Source organism: the organism of the source record quoted next, unplaced genomic scaffold, assembly GCF_019419815.1.
Source record: "Pyrus x bretschneideri cultivar Hongxiangsu unplaced genomic scaffold, Pyrus_bretschneideri_v1 Contig2, whole genome shotgun sequence".
NCBI lineage: Eukaryota > Viridiplantae > Streptophyta > Magnoliopsida > Rosales > Rosaceae > Pyrus > Pyrus x bretschneideri.
This window is the reverse complement of record NW_025999501.1, coordinates 6,616,884-6,638,054: the sequence shown is the minus strand read 5'-3', so window position 1 is coordinate 6,638,054 and position 21,171 is coordinate 6,616,884. Positions and strand designations below refer to the sequence as shown.

General features: G+C 35.7%; 1 protein-coding gene, 2 long non-coding RNA genes and 1 pseudogene across 7 annotated transcripts; 2 read left to right on the top strand and 2 right to left on the bottom strand.

The window, feature by feature from the left end:
• The first annotated feature begins 3,319 nt into the window (after positions 1-3,319).
• LOC125476807 lies at positions 3,320-4,255 on the top strand (annotated as a pseudogene).
• A 461-nt stretch (positions 4,256-4,716) lies between these two features.
• Positions 4,717-7,075, top strand: LOC103947953 (cytochrome c). Of its 3 annotated transcripts, XM_018647648.2 has the most exons (4): positions 4,717-4,804; positions 4,835-4,961; positions 5,890-6,023; positions 6,781-7,075. In XM_018647648.2, exons 2-4 carry the CDS (start codon positions 4,850-4,852, stop codon positions 6,871-6,873), a joined length of 339 nt encoding a protein of 112 aa, XP_018503164.1. In that variant the 5' UTR covers positions 4,717-4,804; positions 4,835-4,849; the 3' UTR covers positions 6,874-7,075. The 3 variants fall into 3 exon arrangements, with proteins under 3 accessions (XP_018503164.1, XP_048439145.1, XP_048439144.1); XM_048583188.1 differs by having other exon boundaries at positions 4,717-4,961; positions 5,890-6,027; XM_048583187.1 differs by having other exon boundaries at positions 4,724-4,961.
• Positions 7,076-7,367: 292 nt separating this feature from the next.
• LOC108867285 lies at positions 7,368-12,324 on the bottom strand. Its single transcript, XR_007257932.1, has 3 exons — positions 12,154-12,324; positions 7,856-11,938; positions 7,368-7,573 (listed from the first exon to the last, which is right to left on the bottom strand). It is a non-coding gene; the product is annotated as an uncharacterized LOC108867285 (long non-coding RNA).
• Positions 12,325-16,148: 3,824 nt separating this feature from the next.
• LOC103950012 lies at positions 16,149-20,053 on the bottom strand. 3 transcript variants are annotated; one of them, XR_667619.3, is made up of 7 exons: positions 19,956-20,053; positions 19,620-19,753; positions 19,421-19,499; positions 19,210-19,316; positions 17,743-17,797; positions 17,009-17,077; positions 16,149-16,629 (listed from the first exon to the last, which is right to left on the bottom strand). It is a non-coding gene; the product is annotated as an uncharacterized LOC103950012 (long non-coding RNA). The 3 variants fall into 3 exon arrangements; XR_007258045.1 differs by having other exon boundaries at positions 16,149-16,601; XR_667622.3 differs by having other exon boundaries at positions 19,683-19,753; positions 19,956-20,045.
• Between the last annotated feature and the right edge of the window lie 1,118 nt (positions 20,054-21,171).

Below are 21,171 nucleotides of genomic sequence, written 5' to 3'. Positions count from 1 at the left end.
CTTATGGCGCATACCAATTCATAGTTTGTAAGAACTCCAAGGCATATCGAGATCTAGCTGATTCCATATCCGGATCATATCTCGTGTCTTGCAGAACAAGTATGGTCTGTCCAGTGAAGTCGCTTAAAGTTCGCCCATTGCCTCAAAACAGAGTGGCGGAGTTGTCGAGTTCATGATCGGACTTCTAACGTAATTATGGAAAAGCACTTGAATGCAGAAATCACTTTAAGTGCTTCTAAAACCTAGAAACATTTTTTCTGAAGCGCTTTCAATTATTTTGAAGGCACATCAAAACGAGCTTTTATATATTCACATTTAAAGAGCAAAACTAATTGTGTTTCATATTGGTGTGTAGGTGATGATCACTGCTAGGTTCATTCCAACATCTAAATAGATCTCTGAAAATTAACCAAGAAAACCTAATAACACCTAGTGGATGAAAATTTATAAAAGGGTAAATCGCCAAAATGGTCCTTGAGATTTGCATAACTCATCACTTTGGTCATTGAGATTCCAAATAGATAAAAGTGATCCCTGAGATTGTTCACCATCCATCATTTTGGTCCTTCTATTAAAAACTCCGTTAAGTGTCCTGAAGCTCTTGGCCGAAAGTTTGGGCAATTTTCAAAGCTTCGTAACTCAATCGTTTCTTAACCAAATTTGACCCATAATATATCAAAATGAAGATAGGAAAGTTTAGAATAAGATTATACCTATTTCGAAGCCCAATGGTTGCCAGAGATGGCCGGAAAATAGCCTCAAAGTTGACTGGTCCGAGCGAAAACTAAAAAACTCATCGGAAACTAGGTAAACTTAAACCTTTATAACGTCTTTAATACTCAACGAAATCAAGTGATTCAAAAACGAAAATCATACTTCTCGACGAGATAAAGATAATGGTACCTTTTTCGATGGCTAACTTGTTGTGGTTTGGCCAGAAAACAGCTTGAAAGTGGCTGTCTCGGTCTCGAGTTAGCCACTTTTAAGCCGTTTTCCGGCCAAACCACGGCGATCTAGCAGTCTAAAAAGGTATCATTCTCTTTGTCTCGTCGAGAAATATGATTGTCGTTTTTAAATCACTTGATTTCGTTGAGTATTGAAGAAGTTATGAACGTTTAAAGTTGACCTAGTTTCCAGCGAGTTTTCCAGTTTTTGCTCAGACTAGTCAACTTTGAGGCTGTTTTTCGGCCATCTCCGGCAACCATTAGGCTTTGAAATGATTTAATCTTATTCTACACTTCCTATCTTCATTTCCATATATTATGGGTCGAATTTGGTTAAGAAACGATTGAGTTACGAAGCTTTGAAAATTGCTCAAATTTTCGGCCAAGAGCTTCAGGACACTTAATGGAGTTTTTAATAGAATGACTAAAATGATAGATGATGGACAATCTCATGGACCACTTTTATCGATTTGGAATTTCAGGGACCAAAGTGATGAGTTATGCAAATCTCAAGAACCATTTTGGTGATTTATCCTTTATAAAATCATGTGAATTCATTCCAACCAGAATATTATACATCCCAATTTGAGATTCACAACCTTCAACCAAATATACCAATCTCATCAACTTTGTACGAATGCAGACTTATCCAAGTTTCGACATTGACGAAGATCGATGATTTTTGATGTTTAGACATTGACATTTCTAACAAATTCAAATATTCTCGATTTGTTTTGTAAGTTTAGACATTTAGGTTTGACTATAGAGGAGTTAGGTTTTAAGTTCCTTCTTTTTCCTTTGTATCATTACTGTTTTCGTTTTTAGAAGAGTAAGGTTTATGTTCCCACCTCTATTTTCATGTGTTTTTATTTCCTTGTATTATGATGGGTTGAGTTTATGTATTTCATAATTAGATATAACTCATTTTATCATTATTAATAAAATTCCCTTCGTACCATCGAAGTTTTATAATAAAAAACAAAGAATGATATTCCAATTCAATTCCAAATTGTCACGTTTCCGTGGCAGCCGATTTGATGCTCACGGAAAGAACGATGAGCAGTGAAAAGGTCAGAGACAAATGAGAAACCGGTTCAAAAGTGGCACTATTGTAAAATTTGACAGCGACTCCGGCGACCCGTGAAAAGGGAAGGAGACGATGAAATATTTTGTAACGGCAACATAATATTCCTTAAAAACATCAGAATATTTCATCAACTTAACTCTAACATTACCTGTCGCGGTCGACTTCACTCACCTTCAACCACGATTACAATTTAACTTCAATAAATCTAGAAAATTGTTATTAGTACTCTAAAAATCTCATTTCATACTCCAAACACTTGTAAAGAATATAAAATGATATTTTTAAAGTGTCAATAATATTTTTTTAGATATATTTACATAATCTTAGTCTTGATTTGGCACGTTGGACGGCATCTTGTAATTAGATATAACAGGACTAGACCCAATGTAATTTGGATGAAGTGGACCGGAATTAAAAGCCCCTAATAAAAATACTTCTACCGATTTCCTTTTCATAAAACTGACTTTTTTTAAAATAAAATAAATTAATCATTATAAATCGTTTGAGTAACTCCTCAATAATTTTGGTATAAATGGGAGCATATAAAATAGCAATGGCACAAGAGATATTTCTGTTGGAGTTTCAGACCCTTTTGTCCCACATTGATCAACAGTATTTTTTCACTAGCCTTTATATAGGCTTATTCTTTTTTCTTAGTAATTAGAACTTGGACCATTTGGAAATGGATTGAAGGCTTGGGCCTTATGGTTGTGTGGATTAAGCTTGATGATTATACTATAATATTAATATTAATTAATATTAATTAATCAAGTTTTAATTTCAAATTAAGTTTTTAATTAAATTAATTAAAAACGTTTTGATTAATAGACACAACTCTTTGGAAAGAGTTGTATAGCTTCAGATACATCCAAAAGGTGTTTGAAGAGGTATGAAAGAGCCTATATAACTGGAGTCCTCATTTCCATCAAAAATCATATTTTCTTCCTCCTTATCTTCCGTACAAACTTTTCAAAGAGTAAACACATAAAACAATTTGCTAGAGTTCTATAATCCAGTGCAGGTTGTAGAATTAGGCAGTTGTATCCTGGTCGAGCAGATGTTGTAGAACCACAAGCACACGAGTGGGACGGAAATACTGTTCGAAGGACATAGCGTTTGCGCTAGCCTCTACCTTCGATTCATTCAAGTTAGTATCATATTAATTTTTTGTAATTATTGTGTTATTGCATTCTGTATTGCAAGTATTTTTGAATAATAAAGTATAAGTATTTCGGTTCTATATTTTTGTTATTTTATTGTTTCTAAATTGTTCTCCAACAATTTCAATATGCTCGGAATACGGGTTGATACATCGTGTATTATTTTACAAGTTTTCAAGTATTCTTTCACTTGTGTATGACATATAGTGTATATGCCCGTGTTTTAAATGCACTGAGAATCTGCAGCATTGGTTACACTGTAGGACCTGCATCCATCTTCCTTATACTTCAAGCAAGGAGCTTCGTTACGAGCAACCGGAAAGTAAGACTTCTACCTTTTCCGTTTTTAGCGGTAGTTTTTTGTTGCATTGTGTAAATTGATTGTGTTCCTCTTTTATTTGCTTTCCAATCATCTATAACAAATTAAATCCCTGAGTTTTATTTGGACCTTTTGTTCCGAAATTTTCGTAGTTTTAAAATTGGAAGGTTCATAACGTGTAGATTCAATTCTTTGATATCATAAATCTCATAACTATACTTCGAGTTGGATCGGTCTACCAGTTCATTGGCGAACTGCTTGTTCAACCGGACAATGAGGTTAGTGGTAAATTACAATTACTTTCACTTAGTATTTTGGTGCTAATATTTTTTTACGAGTCACAAAGTAAGTTGAATCACCAAAACTTCTTTTTATTGACTTGGATGAACAATTTATTTTTCATAATGTCATAATGCATTAGGTAACCATAATAGTTTTTTCAAACACCAAAACATTTTTATTGAATTAGATGAAATGATATACAAGTAGGTAACCATAATAGTTTTTTCAAACAATGAAACCAAACCAAAATCCTTTAAAAGCAAACTGAACCAAATCAAACGGTTTAGTTTCATTTTGGTTTTAACCTCATAACCGCACCAAATCAAACCGTAAAAACTTGCAATTTTGGTTTTAGTTTCACTCAAAATCGCACCAAACTGACCCCGTCCACCCCTAAATACATAGTCTTAGTCCTGATTTGGTACATTGGACCGAATCTTGTAATTAGATAGAAGAGGACTAGACTCAATATCTTATTTGAAAGTACTTTTAAAATGACTGAAATTATTTTTAAAAAGATTAAAAGTGTTTTTGGTGAAATGAATTTTGGATTCAAAAACAATTTAAGTGTTTTTTTAAGAAAGCAACATATATATACTTCTTCCAAAAAATACATAAAATACTTTTTCAAAATCTACTTAAATTTTTACTAAAAATTAATTATAAAATCATTTTCACAAAAAAACAAGTTTCAATTATTTTAAAAGTGTTCTCCAAACCAGCCCTGCATTTTTTAGTTCAACATGAAAAGGCCCGAGGCCTCCACACGAACGGTCCGCATTATCATCACGCTACGAAAAGTATGCTCCACTGAAAACACGCCACGTCACCAAAACCTAGGGCCTGCGGCACACCACGTTCCCTTCCTCGCTTCTTCGTCTGGAAGATTCCACGGAAAATAAATAAATTGGAGAGAGTTCGTTCCGGTGCGTCTCTGTCGAAAATCAAAGTCTCTCGTCTGCAAACCCTAAACCTGATCTCTCTCCTCTCCCGCTCTCTCTCTCTCTCTCTCTCTCTCTCTCTCTCTCTCTCTCTCTCTCTTTAGATTTCTCGAGAAATGGCGTCGTTTGCCGAAGCTCCACCCGGAGATGCCAAGACCGGAGAGAAAATCTTCAAGACCAAGTGCGCTCAGTGCCATACCGTCGAGAAAGGCGCCGGTCACAAGCAGGGTAATCTCATCTTCTCTCCCTTCACCAAACCTCGATTTTCCTTTGATAAGTTTTGGTTTTGATTTCGATGATTTTCTTGATCTTTCTTCGGATCTCACAATTATAATCCCTTTTTTGCATCTGGTTTTTGGATTTGAGTATTTTGATTTTTGTTTCGATTTGTTTATTTGGATTGCTGATTCGATCCCTGCTTATCTGTTTAGATCTGATGGATTTCGTTATTAGGTTGTTCATCTTTCCATTTTTAAATTAGTTTTTACAGTTTGGTGCCTGAGAAAAATCGACTAGAACTAGAGTTTCAGTTGTTGTGGTTTTATGCCAATGGAATTGAGCGGTCCAAGTAGTTTTAGGTCCAAATGTTGATCAATTTTTCTTGTTTGTTCTTGAGTTTTTTTATTTTGGTCAGAAATGATTTCATTGCTTTGTGAATTATGCGAGTAATTCATAAATCAATGACGAAAAAGGTTATTTTTCTCTTTGATCTGTGATTGTTATTTCATAATCTGAAGGAAAATTATGTTTGTTTGTTATGAGTTTTCGTGCTTTGTGATTGTTAATATATAAAACGTTTTGATGCTTCTCGACATTACTATGAAATTGTATATGTTGCTTTAGGTTGACGAGACGAGCATTGTTTATTATGTTTTCGACGAATTTTGATTAAGTTTGGTTGCATCATTGATGCTTTTCTTTTTTAATAAGTTTTGTCCGTATATAAAATGAAACCCTGACTTGGTGATTGCATAGACTTGCATTTATACTTTTGCCATTTATGCGAACTAGCTTGATTGTTCTGTTTCTATATCTATTGATATTGATACGTGCAGTCTTTGTAGGCTTTCAGTTCAATTTGAAGTTTCTTTTTATTTTTTATTTTTTTAAATTTTATTTTAAAAAGCTGTTAACTTACAATTGTTAAAACGTTCAGGACCCAATCTGAATGGACTTTTCGGGAGGCAGTCTGGTACGGGTGCTGGATACTCATACTCTGCTGCTAACAAGAACAAGGCTGTGACATGGGAGGAAAATACCTTGTATGATTACTTGTTGAACCCCAAGAAGGTATGCAATTTTCTCTGTTTGCCATGCCTCATGACTGGCGATTTCACATTTACTTAGAGCATTAGCTTACATCACCTTTAACCGGTTAGGTTCATACTAGCATTTGAGGTAGACATGCGTCGTCAGTTGACTCGTAATTGCACATATCAATCATTCATGCATGAAGTGTAAACGTGTTGGTATGTTCACATGAAAGAACGGGTGCAAGTATACATATCGAGGTTTTCTTTTTTCAATTGACAATTTGATTTATACGAGCATGAAATAAAGTTTTGGTTAACATATACAAAACAGTTGCTCTATATAAAGAGCAGCTGGGAAAAGTTTTGGTGGACTAACAAAATATGAAGGATTTCTTTTGTTCAGTTACTTGTTATTTGAGTGCTGTTCCAACTATCTTATTTTCCCACTCACCCTGCGTCCTCATTGCTATCACATTGTCATTAAATCCGGAGTGGGAAAATAAGACGGTTTTGCGATCAACATTCTCTATTCGTACACTACAATTGTCTCTTTATGTATAATTTTACGTAAATTCAGTGTTCGTTCTAGATCTAAAAACTTTTCAAGAAATTTCCTGATTTGTTTGGAAGCTATCGGATCCCCTTGCATGTGTTAGGTAGTGACAGTTCATTGATGTGGACAATCCAATGTTCTTATAACTTTTATAACGAGTGAAGAATCTCGGTGTATGTCTAACTTGTGCAGTTGAGTTTATTGTACAATATCCTGATCGGGTGTAATTGTTGTTACGCAGTACATTCCCGGAACCAAGATGGTGTTCCCTGGATTGAAGAAGCCGCAGGATCGTGCTGATCTCATTGCATATTTGAAGCAATCTACTGCATAAACATTTTGCAGTAGTTAGAGGTGGTCACTTCATACGAGGCGGACGGTACTATTTTTTTGCCAATAAAATTTAAAACGGACGTTCAATGTCTGCAATTCTTGTTTGCATGTCGAGCTTGCTTTTGTTTTTGTAGGAAGGGGTTGCTGTAATTGCTGTAATTGGCAAACACAACATATTCAATTCAATTAAGACGTTGCGACTAGATTATGTGAACTTGGCGAAAATGCCAGTTTAATGATGATAAATTTTCCTGGTTGATACAAATCACACTGTAGAATAAGGTTTGATTTATAGGCAACGGGTTTCCGTCTAGCAAGCCGAGCAAAAATGGCCGAACAAAAGACGGCGACTATTGAGCGTTGAGTTCTCTTTTGTGGGTGGCCTCTTGGCTTGCTCCTTGTTCGAGTAACCTAAGAAATTGAATGTTTCATCCGTTGCTCTCCCAAATATAACAATGGAGGTCGCTTTCTCCTCTGATGGATGTACTCCAAATCTTTGCTAGAAAATCGCTTTATTTCTAAACCCACAGTTGAACATTTCCTTAAGCTGCTATACATATTTAACGCAATCAGCAACTATCATATTGTCAACTGAGCTGAACCACCAGATTCCTAAAAGAAACACGCAAATAGGACCCAAATTGAATCACCCAGCATTTGATTCAAGGTTTGGACTGACATGGCCGACGGAGTCCTGGAATCTGCAACACGATGTATCATATAAACAGACATGTTAGAATTGACCCCAAAAAAGGAGACATGTTGAAGGTGGCAAATGGCGAACATCTTTCAGGGTGCGGTACTCTGATTTTGAAGGAATCAGAAAGGTTTCACGAATCGAAAATATCACAAGTACAACAAATGTCCATACGTTGTATGACATTTTCTTTCAGGATGTGAATGCTAACCTCGACTCCACAAGGGCCTATGCGATTACTTTTTCAGAAGGCAAAAAATACATGGAAGATAAACAGAACACATACTTGTATGGCATGCCCGGTATGTCTGACGACATCCTGTGGTGACAATCTGGAAGAATCGTCAAGAATGCAGGAATTAAACCATTTTGCTTGTCACTAATGAATGTCCAACCATACTAATTTATAATCCCAATATCCTCAGCCTGAATCTCCAAGAACGAAATCTAGGAATCTTTGTTCTCCATCTCAATAACTGGTAAGCTATCACCCAAGTTTCATTATTGAGATCTATCCGCACAACAACTAACAATTGATCGACATGCTGAGACTTCAAATGACAACTATCTAAACCAATCAAGGTTCTGCAACCATACTTGAAACCTTCCTTGCATGCACCCAAACACACATACATCATTTAAAACCTTCCTTCATCCAACATAATTTTCATAGTGCTCACTGGGTTTGTCTTATTGATTTCCTCAGCAAAATCCCACAATTTTGTGTATTGCTCAGCATGTTTACCCTCAATAATCTTCATAGCACCAGTCATTGCCCTATGAGCTTTCATCTTCGAGCAACCGTGTTTCCATTCAGCTTCAATGATGTTCATAAAAGAATCAACATGCCATGTTGGATTAAGTTGGATCCTTTCCAAGTACTGCTCAATAAGACTATTTCATATTCCTATTCATCCATAATCTACCATATGTGTGATGATCTAAAATCTTCTTGATCTGCATGTTGTTTGAATTGCACATCTTCCCACACTTGACAAACCACGAACAACCTTCTTGGCAAGCTGCATCAACCTTGAACTTTTCATTTCATGGAAAATGGACATCCACATACCCATTTATTATAGAATGCATACCTACTGCTTTTTTGAGCTGTGTAGCATCCCTAAATATCAACCCTAATGGCAATTGTGGGTTCTTCATGTCAGTCTTCTCATTAAACTCAAGATACTGCTCATTATTGCTTGGACCACCGTCTTCATCTTCATCCACACTATGAAGGCCATCCGAATTGTAATCTGGCTTACCAACAACATTTACATCAATCTTTTCTTCAAATCCTTCCCTTTATTGCCGAGATCCCTCCCCTAACTGTGGGTTATTTTGTTCCCTAATGCCAACCAATATTGCATCCTCATGTGCATCCACATGATCATCTACAAACTTCATAAACTCTAAGTGATCTTCATCAGCAGGAAATTCTTTTTTTTATAAAGTCACTATCATTCTCATCTTCTTCTTCAACTCATTCATCACTCACATCAGCCATTTCTTCATCATCCACCCCTTCATCATCCATTCCTTTATCAGCTACCTTTTCATCAGGCATTCCTTCATCATCCACTCCTTCATCCTTCACCTTTTCATCAGGCACTCCTTTATCAGCCACATTTCATTAGGCACTCCTTCACCCATTCCTTCGTCAGCCACAAAATCATCACTAACTATTTCATTAGCAACCACATTAGTGGATCTTCAGCCACTCCAACAGTTTAAGTCACACATTGGGAAGGCACACTAAAATCACCACCAAGGCCACTAACTGGATATTCTAAGGCTAGCTTAGCCTTTCCTCTATTCACTTGCACTGGCATTTCCTCTATTAACTTGCACTGGTCATCCTCATCACCATTAATTTCTTCAATAACTACACAACTTTGATCAACTGGTTCAAATGACTCAATAAACTCCATCTCTTAAGAGGCACATTATTCAGTTGTTGTCTTCTCAATATACACATCAATCACAGTGTGGTTTGGCACAAATTTGCACATGTTGATAACATTGAAATTTGTCATCAAAGGCTTCAACCCATTTCGAATTTCCATCCTTGGGATCTTATACTAGTAACTCATGATGACATTTCCATATCCTAGTTCCTCAACCATATTGTCAACTTCGACCAATGGCATGAAATCTTTGGCACAGAAGTCAAAGAAATCCACCTTCCCTCCAACATAGAAGTCGTCACTGAGTTCTCCACCATGATATATTTTGATTATGAATAGTTCATTGTTCCTTGAAATTGCAGCATAAAAAAACCCTGTTATAAATTGATGAAACCCAAATTTCTGCATAAAAAAAATCCTATTTTAAAGTGATGAAACTCAAAATTTAGGACCCAGGACCACAAAACAATTCACAGATAAAGGCACACCACAAATGACAATGTAGTGTCCCAAATAAAGGCATAGCTAAAGGCACAGATAAAGGCATAAATAAAGCATCATACACAAAAGGCACAGATAAGGGTATAAACAAAGCACTGCCAAACTTACATAACCCACAATCTTTTTTCCAACATAATTAAACAAAGACAAAAGTCCTCCATTAACTGACAACAACAAGCAATTTTCAGTTCCCCACCATTTTCGAACAAAGCAGTTTAAAAATAGGAAATATAGATCCAAAATTACAAAGTACAAACAATTTCAGGTCCCCAACATTTTCGAACAGTCCAAGCATTATCAAACAATACAAAATAAAGAAACCAAAAAGCATTAACCGTATGTTGGGAATGGATCCAACGGATCCTGTATCACACCTTAAATCTCGAGGTGTGAAATTAAGAGAAATAAATAGAACAAAGTGGTTGTTTAAGGGTGTAAAACAAATATTAGCTTAAGATTTAGTCAAAGATTTATTGTGGTAATACAAACTGTAGAAACGACCTGTACCGTAAAATTCATTGAAAATAACTTGTTTAACCAAAAAATATGAAAATTTCCAGATCCAAAGTAGACACATAAAACTAAGTTGTGTTAAAGATTTCATGGATTTTCGAGTTCGGGAAGTATAGGAAAATTTAAATCTAAAACAGGCATGCTGCTGTTTTTTTTTTTTTTTAAAAAAAACAAATTTCAGCAGTATCAAGTCACTTTGGAAATAAAGTTATGTTCCAAAGGGTAAAAATTTGAAATTTTGCAAGATGCAACCTAAGTAGTAAATAAACACCCCCAAATTTAAATACAACCAAGTCCATAATGGTCTTTCAAAGGCAATTCGTTAAGCCTTACAGATCATAAAGAGTTCACGAAAGAACTTCAAGGCTTCTTGCGTACAAGAAAAACACGTTTAGGTCATTAGATGAAAGTGCACATGAGCATAATTTATACAAGCCAAAAGACAAGTGATCATAAATACATGGTTTTCATTGCCCAGGTAAGTAGAAACACTAACCCATTGAGGCCTACGTCTTCTTAGTCTACTACGCAACAAAAGGATCATTTACAGATTAAGACTAACTATACAAATACTTTGGCAGCTCACCCCAAAGATATACGTCTGGACTCCCTTCTACTAGTCCACACTAGAGCTGCAACTCAAAATTCAGCTAGTTAACCCTACACCACTTGAAAATACATTTTTAGAAAAACAGGTGAGCATAAAATGCCTAGTAGGTTTTTTCGGTAAGTCCGTAGTCATTTAAAATTTCTGTGCATGCCGAGAAATGATAAGAGTGATTCAAAACCATTTACATCCACTACTATGTAATCCAACAACAAAATTATGCTAAAAAATGCTTGGAAGTAACATATGGTAGGAAAACCAAAGTTTCAGAGCATTAATAGTTTTGATAGCAACACGGTACAACACACAGTTCAAAAGCACTTCTTTTGTCATAAGGACAACATAGCCATTATCATTTAAAGAAACAATAGCATAACTAATCATGAAGATTTTCTTTTAACCCAAACAAGTGACTAGCAGATTGGAAAGATCCATAATATACCTGGCCAATATACATATCACACGTATTTATCACTTGATAACTCATTCTTGCAACCCACATATGGAGCTTTTCCCCGGGGAACATTGGGTCATTGTGCCCATTCATACATTTCTCAACCTTCTTAACTGCATAGGTATTATACTACTTTCCATCTACTTTCAAAATCAAACGTTCATCTCAACATGCTTCAAAATCTCATAATGAGTAACATAAAAGGCATGTATGTTAAAAACGAAATCTTGACAGACCTTTGCAATTACTTTAAACTCACCAAAGTTGTAGAAAGAAGATTAAAATCATTAGAAATCAAACCATAGAGAAACATTTGCTTCACTTCTTTCCCATGATGTTCGTCGACTTGTTCAGTTGTCACCTTGTCCTTCTCTTCCTTATCTATAACTATAAGTAAGAAAAATCATCACACTCTGCTTGCACAAAAGACCAAACAACAAACCCTAATTCTAGGTTAATTGGGGACTTTAACCAAACACTTGGTGCTCATCTTTAAAACTAACATGAAATATGATACTTTAAATTTTCCTACTCCCACCCAATCTAATTCATGGGTTAACAACCCAAATAACAATTAGATTTCAAAAGTAAGAAATATATACCTCTATGTGGAGACAAAGGAAGGATCCTCACTTATCCTAATCTTCACAAGAAAAACAACCGGATATTAAATTCTTCTTCCTGAGAATTTGGCAACCAAAAGAACTAAAAAAGCCTTCTCACTGTTGGTTGGAGAATAGAGCAGTAAGAAAGAGGGTTTCTAGAAAGCCCCTTCCCCTCTAGAAAGCCCCTTCCCCTTTTTTCTCTACTTATTAATGCAAGCATCCCTTCTTCTTCTTCTTCAACCCCCTTCCTCTCTAGAAAGCCCCTTCCCCTTTTTTCTCTACTTATTAATGCAAGCATCCCTTCTTCTTCTTCTTCTTCTTCTTCTTCTAAGAAATATATACCTCTATGTGGAGACAAAGGAAGGATCCTCACTTATCCTAATCTTCACAAGAAAAACAACCGGATATTAAATTCTTCTTCCTGAGAATTTGGCAACCAAAAGAACTAAAAAAGCCTTCTCACTGTTGGTTGGAGAATAGAGCAGTAAGAAAGAGGGTTTCTAGAAAGCCCCTTCCCCTCTAGAAAGCCCCTTCCCCTTTTTTCTCTACTTATTAATGCAAGCATCCCTTCTTCTTCTTCTTCAACCCCCTTCCTCTCTAGAAAGCCCCTTCCCCTTTTTTCTCTACTTATTAATGCAAGCATCCCTTCTTCTTCTTCTTCTTCTTCTTCTTCTTCTTCTTCTTCTTCTTCTTCTTCTTCTCTATCCAAGGGTTGGTCTCAAAAGTAAAAGATCATTTAATGGACCAAGGGTTGGTCTCAAAAGTAAAAGATCATTTAATGGACCAAAGGCCAATTGATACAAGCCTCTTCTTCTTCTTCTTCTTCTTCTTCTTCTTCTTCTTCTTCTTCTTCTTCTTCTTCTTCTTCTTCTTCTTCTTCTTCTTCTTCTTCTTCTTCTCTATCCAAGGGTTGGTCTCAAAAGTAAAAGATCATTTAATGGACCAAAGGCCAATTGATACAAGCCTCAAATAAGGCAAATTTATTTTGCTAACAATGGCCACAAGTAATCCACTCTTAATCACCACCTAAAATTTTTCTTCTTCTTCTTCTTCTTCTTCTTCTTCTTCTTCTTCTTCTTCTTCTCTATCCAAGGGTTGGTCTCAAAAGTAAAAGATCATTTAATGGACCAAAGGCCAATTGATACAAGCCTCAAATAAGGCAAATTTATTTTGCTAACAATGGCCACAAGTAATCCACTCTTAATCACCACCTAAAATTTTCGGGATATTACATCCTCCCTCATTTCCTAGGTCATTTTCAGCCTTTGAATCCTTCACTTCGAAGCACTAGATTATCAATGCAATCAGGGGTTGGTTGTGGGTTGTGGGTTGTGGATTATGGGTTGCAGGTCACGGTTTTTGAGTTGTTATGGGTAGTGGGTACGATGGCGATAGGGAATCGACGACTAGTGAGTAATGGAAATAAGGTTTTGCGACAGAAGTAGGGTTTCACTGACAGGGCTATGGTTACCAGAATTTCAAGCTTCTTGATTTTAGGTTTGGGAATGGTGTGCTCGATGATAGTGAGGTTGTGTTGGTTACTAGGATGGGAATACAGGGTTAGAAATTCAATAAATTTTTTAATTTTAAATTTGCCATGTTGTCAGTCTATGTGGATTATTAAATTCTACGTGTGCAAGTTTTGGAGGGAGAATTGGGCCACGTGGTGGGGTCCATTACTGCCACGTTAACTTTTAACGTATCAATGAATGGAAAATGTAACGGAGGTATTATATTGAAATAAAATAGTACGTGAGATATGAAAGTGAAATTTTTTGAAGATGTTGTATGAGGTTGCAATAGACCTCAAACTTGAGGAGGTAAAGTGTAATTTACCCCTTTTTCTTTTGTTGTATCAGCAAAGAGAAATCTTTACTTGTGTTGTATTTTCTATGAAAGTTCATTTCAGTCAAATTGTTCTAAACATTTCCAATAAACAAAAGGTAGAGTAGAGTGTTTCATGTTGGAAATTAGTTATATATATTACTATTATTTAAGGTTTTCTTGTGGGCTAATGATATTAGAGTTTCGTACTCGTTAAAGATTAGGGTTTTGCTTTAGTTTTCACTATATATAGTAGTGCTTGTGTTTGTTCATGAAAAGAAGTCATATACAATGTAGCCACTCAGGTAATGTAGTCGTCATGACAATCTTTCGTTCACTTAATAAAATTATGTTAGTGTATACTTAATTTGTTCGTTTGTTAGTGGCACACTTTGATATTCAACTTGGTATCAAAGCAAGTTTGATCATCGGGGGTTGAATTTGCTTTTGGTAGCTAGTTTGTTTTTCTTATCACATTCTCTTATTTGTTATGGTTTGTTTTTTTGTTGTCACTTAGGTTAGGGTTTTGTAGTTTGAAAGAAAAAAAAATTGAAGCTTTGTTGCACCAAGCTGCCAAAGTCACGTTGACCCAGATTCGACCCTGCCTGCTGCCTCACCTCGTCACTTACTGCTGTTCCTATCCCTAGAATCCACCACCATCTCATGCCTGGTAGAACTACCTTGCCTCCCCACAAGCACCACCTTCTCTCCCGCATTTGGCCATACTCGACTTAACCATTCACCACCGCTGCTGCTCGACCACAACCCGCCACTAGTTTTGATGAAACCCAAACCCGTGAACTACAAACTTGGATTAATTTTGTCTTGACCTTGGACCATTGCCACTGTTTCTGACCTGCACGTCGTTGCACCATGAATCAAACCCACTTACACCCGTACTTAGATCCATAGTTGTTGTCTCTGTTGTCCCTCATAATCGAGAATTGAATCGCCTTAGTTCTGCTAATTCTGCTAGTTTTGAAATTCTTGTTCGTATGTTATTGGTCTTACAATTGTTGCACTCGTTCACCCAAAAGGAAATAGAAAAAAAAAATAAAAAAGAAAAAAAAAAGGGAAAAAAATGTAAGGTTGTTTCCGTGATTGAAGGAAGTCCCAAGAACAAAGCTTGAAGGTGGGCGTGCATCTTGGATTTGGTTAAGCTTATTGGAAGGTAGGGAGATTCTTCTGGAAGGTGCCCATTGGCAGGTCATGAGTGGACGTCAAACCAAGTTGTGGATTGATAAATGGTTGCCAGAGATTACAAATGGACATCTGAATCCTTTAAATGAAGTTTGTATTGATAAAAATCAGAATGTGGCATCAATTATTTAGGAGGACATTAGAAATTGGTGTTTAGACTCTATTCAGAATTTAATTTCGGAAGAGAAGTGCTTGGCAATTACAGCAACAAATACAAGGGATTCTGGAACTAATGGCAGATTGGTATGACCAATGGATAAGAAAGGAAATTTTTTCCATGAAGTCGGGATATAGATGGATTCGAAACAAGAAAGGAGGCTTCAGAATCAGTGTCCATCCTCTTCATGTATGACTGATCTTTTAGTGTGGAAGGGTATTTGGGGTCTTGAGGCTCCACCAAAAATTAGAAATTTTCTTTGGAGAGTAGCAAAATGGGCAATTGCAACGCAGGCAAACTTATTTAAGAAGTGTGCCCCATCACCGTTATGTCCAATTTGCAATCACTACAAAAAAAATGAGCACTGCACACAAAAAATTATATGTGCCTTTTGAGGCCAAAAAGCACCAACATTTGTGCTCATAGACCAATAGCAACAGTGCAGCAACTAAGTTTGTATCTGTGCCCTCTATGGGCGTCACCATTACTTATAGCACACAATATGATGTTTTGTGCCCAAAGCTAAGCACAAATACAACCCTTGTTGTGTCTTACCTCTAATAAAGGCTACTGAATGTATGGTGTAAGATGGGCACAATTGCTATTTTAAAGGCTTAGATTGCTGTATAAATGTTAAAGCAAGGGCACAACTTTAAAATTGTGCCACTATTATATTTTAATAAATACAATAAAACTCCAGCACAATTAAAAATTTGTGGCATAATTGGATATTTTTATTTAAACATGGAAATCATCAGGTTGCTCATAGAACCTAATTTCCACCTAAATTTAGAAACTTACAAATCATCCATTACAAACTAAACATAAATCAACATTAGCACTAAAATAGTGAAGTTAATATATTACATAACCCATGTTCTCGGCTAAGACCGATTCATGCAACCTAACAATACAACCCATCCAAATGTTAAACCAAAAAATACATGTTATCCTATGCTGGACATACCCGGGATTCTCTATATACAACAAAATATAACATATCCAAGCTTGTATCCCCAAGTCAAACGTACTAATGGTTAAACTAGCAATATATAAACAAAATACACATCTACAAGGGCTGCTTGATGACAACTAACCAGTATTCTCACTTTGGCAGTCCTCATGCATCATAGCACTAGAAATTGGAGGTCCACACTGCACATTCTTGTCATTTCCACCTTCGAAACGCGTTGAAATCTGAGCGTGTGAGCTTCCACACCCTTGCTGCTGATATATATATCTTAGAATGACATTCCACCCCCTCCTGCCAATATCCTTTTAGAATGACATTCCTACCCATTTGCAAAACAAATTACAAACAAATCATAAGAGTATCTTCATTAAGAAAACCTGACTTCTAAACATGTCAATGTCCAAAAATCTCCCATTTTCAACATGCATTTTTCAAGAAGAGACATACACTGGCACACATACAATGAAAATCATATGAAAAAAAGAGCCAAGAAATCACATAAAAGTATCAATCTTTGAAATTTTATTTTCCTTTCCCCCATCACAGCCAAAAAATAAAGGGTAAGTCTACAAATATCAATTTTCATGCCACAAATTTGTGATACATTACAATCTAAAATCACACACATACATCATGCATATACATACATCAGAGGAAAGGAAGCAGATATTTTCAACAAACGCGATGTAATTCCTTACCTGAGAAAGGTTTGGCCCGGTGATGTGTACTATCCAAACTTTGCACATCCAGAAAGTGAAAAATATGACCTACCAAGGAAATCAGAGCATGCATGTGTTAGAAGAAGTATACTGTCTACAATTTTGGTAAAATAATATAATATTAGAACAATGCCCTTAAACAATGAACATTTAATGTGGAGAAATTGGAAGTTGAAATAAGTGGAATACGACATAGGACAGAGGAGAAAATTCAAAGAATATTGTGATCAAAATCGGAACTCAATGAGAGTTCGACAGAAAGATCAGTGGAAAATGCACTCACACACCAACTTGAAAGAAAACTTAGTGTCAAATAATTGTGTCAGGAATAGAAAAATGCAAACTTTATATGGAAAGTGAAGATTTACTTGCAGACCGGCAGCAACAAAAGCAAACAGAATACAACGGGAGTTACTGCAAGTGATCAGTTAAAGCTATAATTTTTTAAGCATGTTCTGCAATATGAACCATTTAGCTATCACAATAACATGCTTGAAATAAACAATATCCATAATCGTAGTATAAAATAAATAAATAAAAGAGATGCAATATCACCAACATTCATGATCATTATCCGGAATTGCTAAAGTAAAAAGAAAATCAAATCAACACCTCTCTAATCCATCTTCCTATTGTATTGTGATAAGGTTTATACTAAACAATGTTTCCACCAAAATTTACTAACAAAAAGATCACAAAGAGTTGTCCTCTACCTCTTATATGTTGGATCCTACCAATCTCCTGCATACTTTATCTCTTTAAGTCCACCTGTTAAAAGAAAAAGAAAAAACACAAAATTTGTAATGCAATTTGAACAAAAAGAGAGTTCTCAATTAGAGAAAACTTCAGTTTCATGTAAAGAAATTGTGTTCTAATTTCAAGGCTTAACTATGCAACATTGAGATTTGCGTTTAGCTCAAATAAGTAAGATAAACTGATAAAGTAAAGGATAAAAAAAATAATCTATATCGATTTGATTATCCATTCAAAAGGACATTTGAACAAAAAACATCTTTATGCATCCAAACAGTCATTCAACTAAAAAATTAGTTAACTAATATTTACATTTGAATAGTGTAAGTAGATATTTTTCTTACCAATGCATCAACCCATATGCAGTGCAAATGAGAAAACTGAATATTAGATTTGAAAACTTTTTGTCTACACATTTTGCTAACACAAACTATAAATGTTTTGCTAGCTTCAAATGGACCTATACTTTGGGTTGGAAATATACTCATTTCGATATGAAATTGAAAATTTATATTTTGTTAGTACAACAATGTATAAATGCAGTCAAGTAGCAAGCCTCCAAAATAACAATACTACCCATTCAAAAAGGCAAAAACAAAAAACTACAGTGAAATATTAAAACTTGAAAAAGAGATTTTGATTTGGTAAAAGAGTTTAGTTGCTTTCAAAAGTGAAAGCGATCAATTTGTTTTCTATGAACCTGTAAAAAAAGTAGCATAACAAATAAGGACACGATGGATGATTTGTTTTATACGGATATAGCTGATGCTGATCATAGTTTTGCTCAACATAAACAAAAAATATGGTAGCCTTCAACTACATTGCTACACAAACAGAAAATTTGTTTTCTATTGGTGCCCCACCGAAACTTGTATAGAAACGTATCACTCATGTTTCATGACCAACTTTTGATTGTATAAAAACAACCAATTAATCCTAAACGTTGAAAGAATAAAGGAAGAAGCAAAGTTTACAACACTGTCAGCAGTTGCTTCGGTTAGTAAAAACAACATTATGCACAAGTGTGGTTAAGGCTACACTCTTTCGCATTATACCTAGCTATTAGGATAGTCAATGTAATCATGAGTTTAGAAATTAATTGACCCCAACGTTGAAGCACATCTACAAACATTCACAGCACATTGCAAATTGTTGCTCCCAGAATAGGCAAACAATTTACCCTAAGCATGCAGAGAAAGTACTCCAGACCTATCAATACTATTATATGTATTAAATACAAACTGAACCTAATTAGATAATTAGACATCCATTTATAGTTTTGTAACATCTCTATCTTACATGGAAAGCCTCATCCTCTTCTGAAATGTCTCTGTCATAAAAGCAACTCAATCCCTTGGCAAAAGACCAAGTAAGAAAACAAATAACTTTTTATCATCTTAAAAACCAAATGAATGAAGACTCCTTACCAAGAAGATAAATTTAATTTCATCACCAGAACTCCTAGCTTTCTTTGGAACACTCATTTTTATCCTTGAAAGTAACTCTTCAGAAAGGCAAAACCCTCTTGAAAAATCTTCATTAGCAGCAGCAGGTACCGTTTCAAAAATCAAATTTAAGTCAAATAAAAAATAACCCTCAACTAAAAAAGTGGAACAATGAACTAAACAAATAACAAACCTAATAGCCAGCAAGGAATTGTATGCTCTGTAATACAGCGTGCTTTAAATTTAAAGTGCAGAAGATTAAAATCTCTAATCTGGAAAAAAGAATAAGTAACCAATTCCAATATAAATATTAAAAGATCATTTAATATAAAAAATCAAGATGCTCAAAGAGTCAACCCAGACACTATTCATACTAAGAATTTCTTAGATACCTGTTGAAATTAATTAAATAAAAAAATTTCAAGGCAGCCAATTTATAGCTCCGATATTCTGACCTCCGTGTCCCTTGACTTGGTTCATCTTCGAATCCATTTATTGGTCCTTCACAGACTTCGCCGAGTACAACCTGCAAACAGAAACAATACCCATTATACCTTTTTCAGATGGATTTTAGAGAGAGGAGAGAGAGATTAGGATTTAAGAGCAATATAAAAACTAATTTATGCTGAGAGGACCCGGTGAAGCAATTGTGTAGGCGTCTCTCAGATTTGCACAGGGAGAAGCGAAGGAAGAAGAAGAAGGTAGAGAGGGGGTGGTAGATAGCTCACCCGGCGTTTAAGAGTGATAGAAGGCAAGTTCAGAGCAATGGAAGCAGAGATTTTCGAAAGAGAGAACTAGAAACGGATGGAAAAATCGAGAAGCTGCAGTCGAAGTAGAGGTTCCGACGATGATGGACGCGTGGCCAAGGTGGACAAATGCATAATTTCACTGTGCCAAGACGGAAAAACAACTGCGCAAGTGAAGCTAACTGAGGGCAATTCCATCATTTTACTGCTGGTAAACAGTACTTTTCCATCGGGTTTTAGTATGTAGATAATGTCTCATAACCTTTGTGTTGCCACACTGTGAATTCACTGAATTCTGCGGTATGAAGTGGACGAGAAACATAATTATAACCTAAAAAAATATATACTAGGAGTAAATCTACATGGGCTAATTAGAAAGAAAACATTATTATATTGGAATACGACATAAGTTGATAAAAGGACCCAAGAGGAGTCCAGCATAGCATAAGATAGTTATATTTTCATAGTACACCAGTGAAATATAACATAATACAAAATATATTAATTGTCCTCGTCATCGCTGCTTAAAATCTCAACGGTAACATTCTGCATATTTCGTGAGCTCAACTGTGGGACAGACAGACCTCTACGACGAATTTGTGCTTGATAAGTGCGTGGTTCTTCAATAATAACGACAGAATTGGTAGACTGTTCAGTTGTTGTTTCAGCAGAAACCAAATTGATAGGATATTGTTCTGTCCTACCTGGGTTTGCCCATGCTGGCAATACACGTCCTTAAGGTGCGCGTACGCATCCGTTATTGAAGGGTAATGCGTAGCCAAGGCGACCATCAACAAAAGTAGTAAGAATGTACTGATTATTAAAAGGACGAGGCATGCGCCCGGCATTAACAGGTTGTCGTGGACGTTGAACTGGAGGATTCGTTGTGGAATTTTCTGTTGTAATGTTGGAAGCAATATACGAATGTGATGCTGGAGATTCAGTTCCAATTCTAACTCCACGACGTCGCCTGTCCGCCATTGTCAATGATGTAGAACTTGCTCAAATTCAAAAGAAACATATGTGTATGAAGCAACCTTCTTAATTTCCATATACAAATTAGTAAGGGAGTGTGTGGACGTTTTATAGTAGAATAAAGGCACAAATCCATAATTGTGCCAACATATTCTTTTGCTATAGAGTATTTATTATTTATTAATATTTACTGGACACAATTTCTAACATTTGTGTCAGAAAA

Bases quoted from the DNA above. Each gene is read 5' to 3' on its own strand.
- LOC103947953 (XM_018647648.2), top strand. From the start codon at position 4,850: ATGGCGTCGTTTGCCGAAGCTCCACCCGGAGATGCCAAGACCGGAGAG. The intron at 4,962-5,889 runs GTAATCTCATCT...TAAAACGTTCAG, and splicing joins AGGCGCCGGTCACAAGCAGG to GACCCAATCTGAATGGACTT. The intron at 6,024-6,780 runs GTATGCAATTTT...GTTGTTACGCAG, and splicing joins ACTTGTTGAACCCCAAGAAG to TACATTCCCGGAACCAAGAT.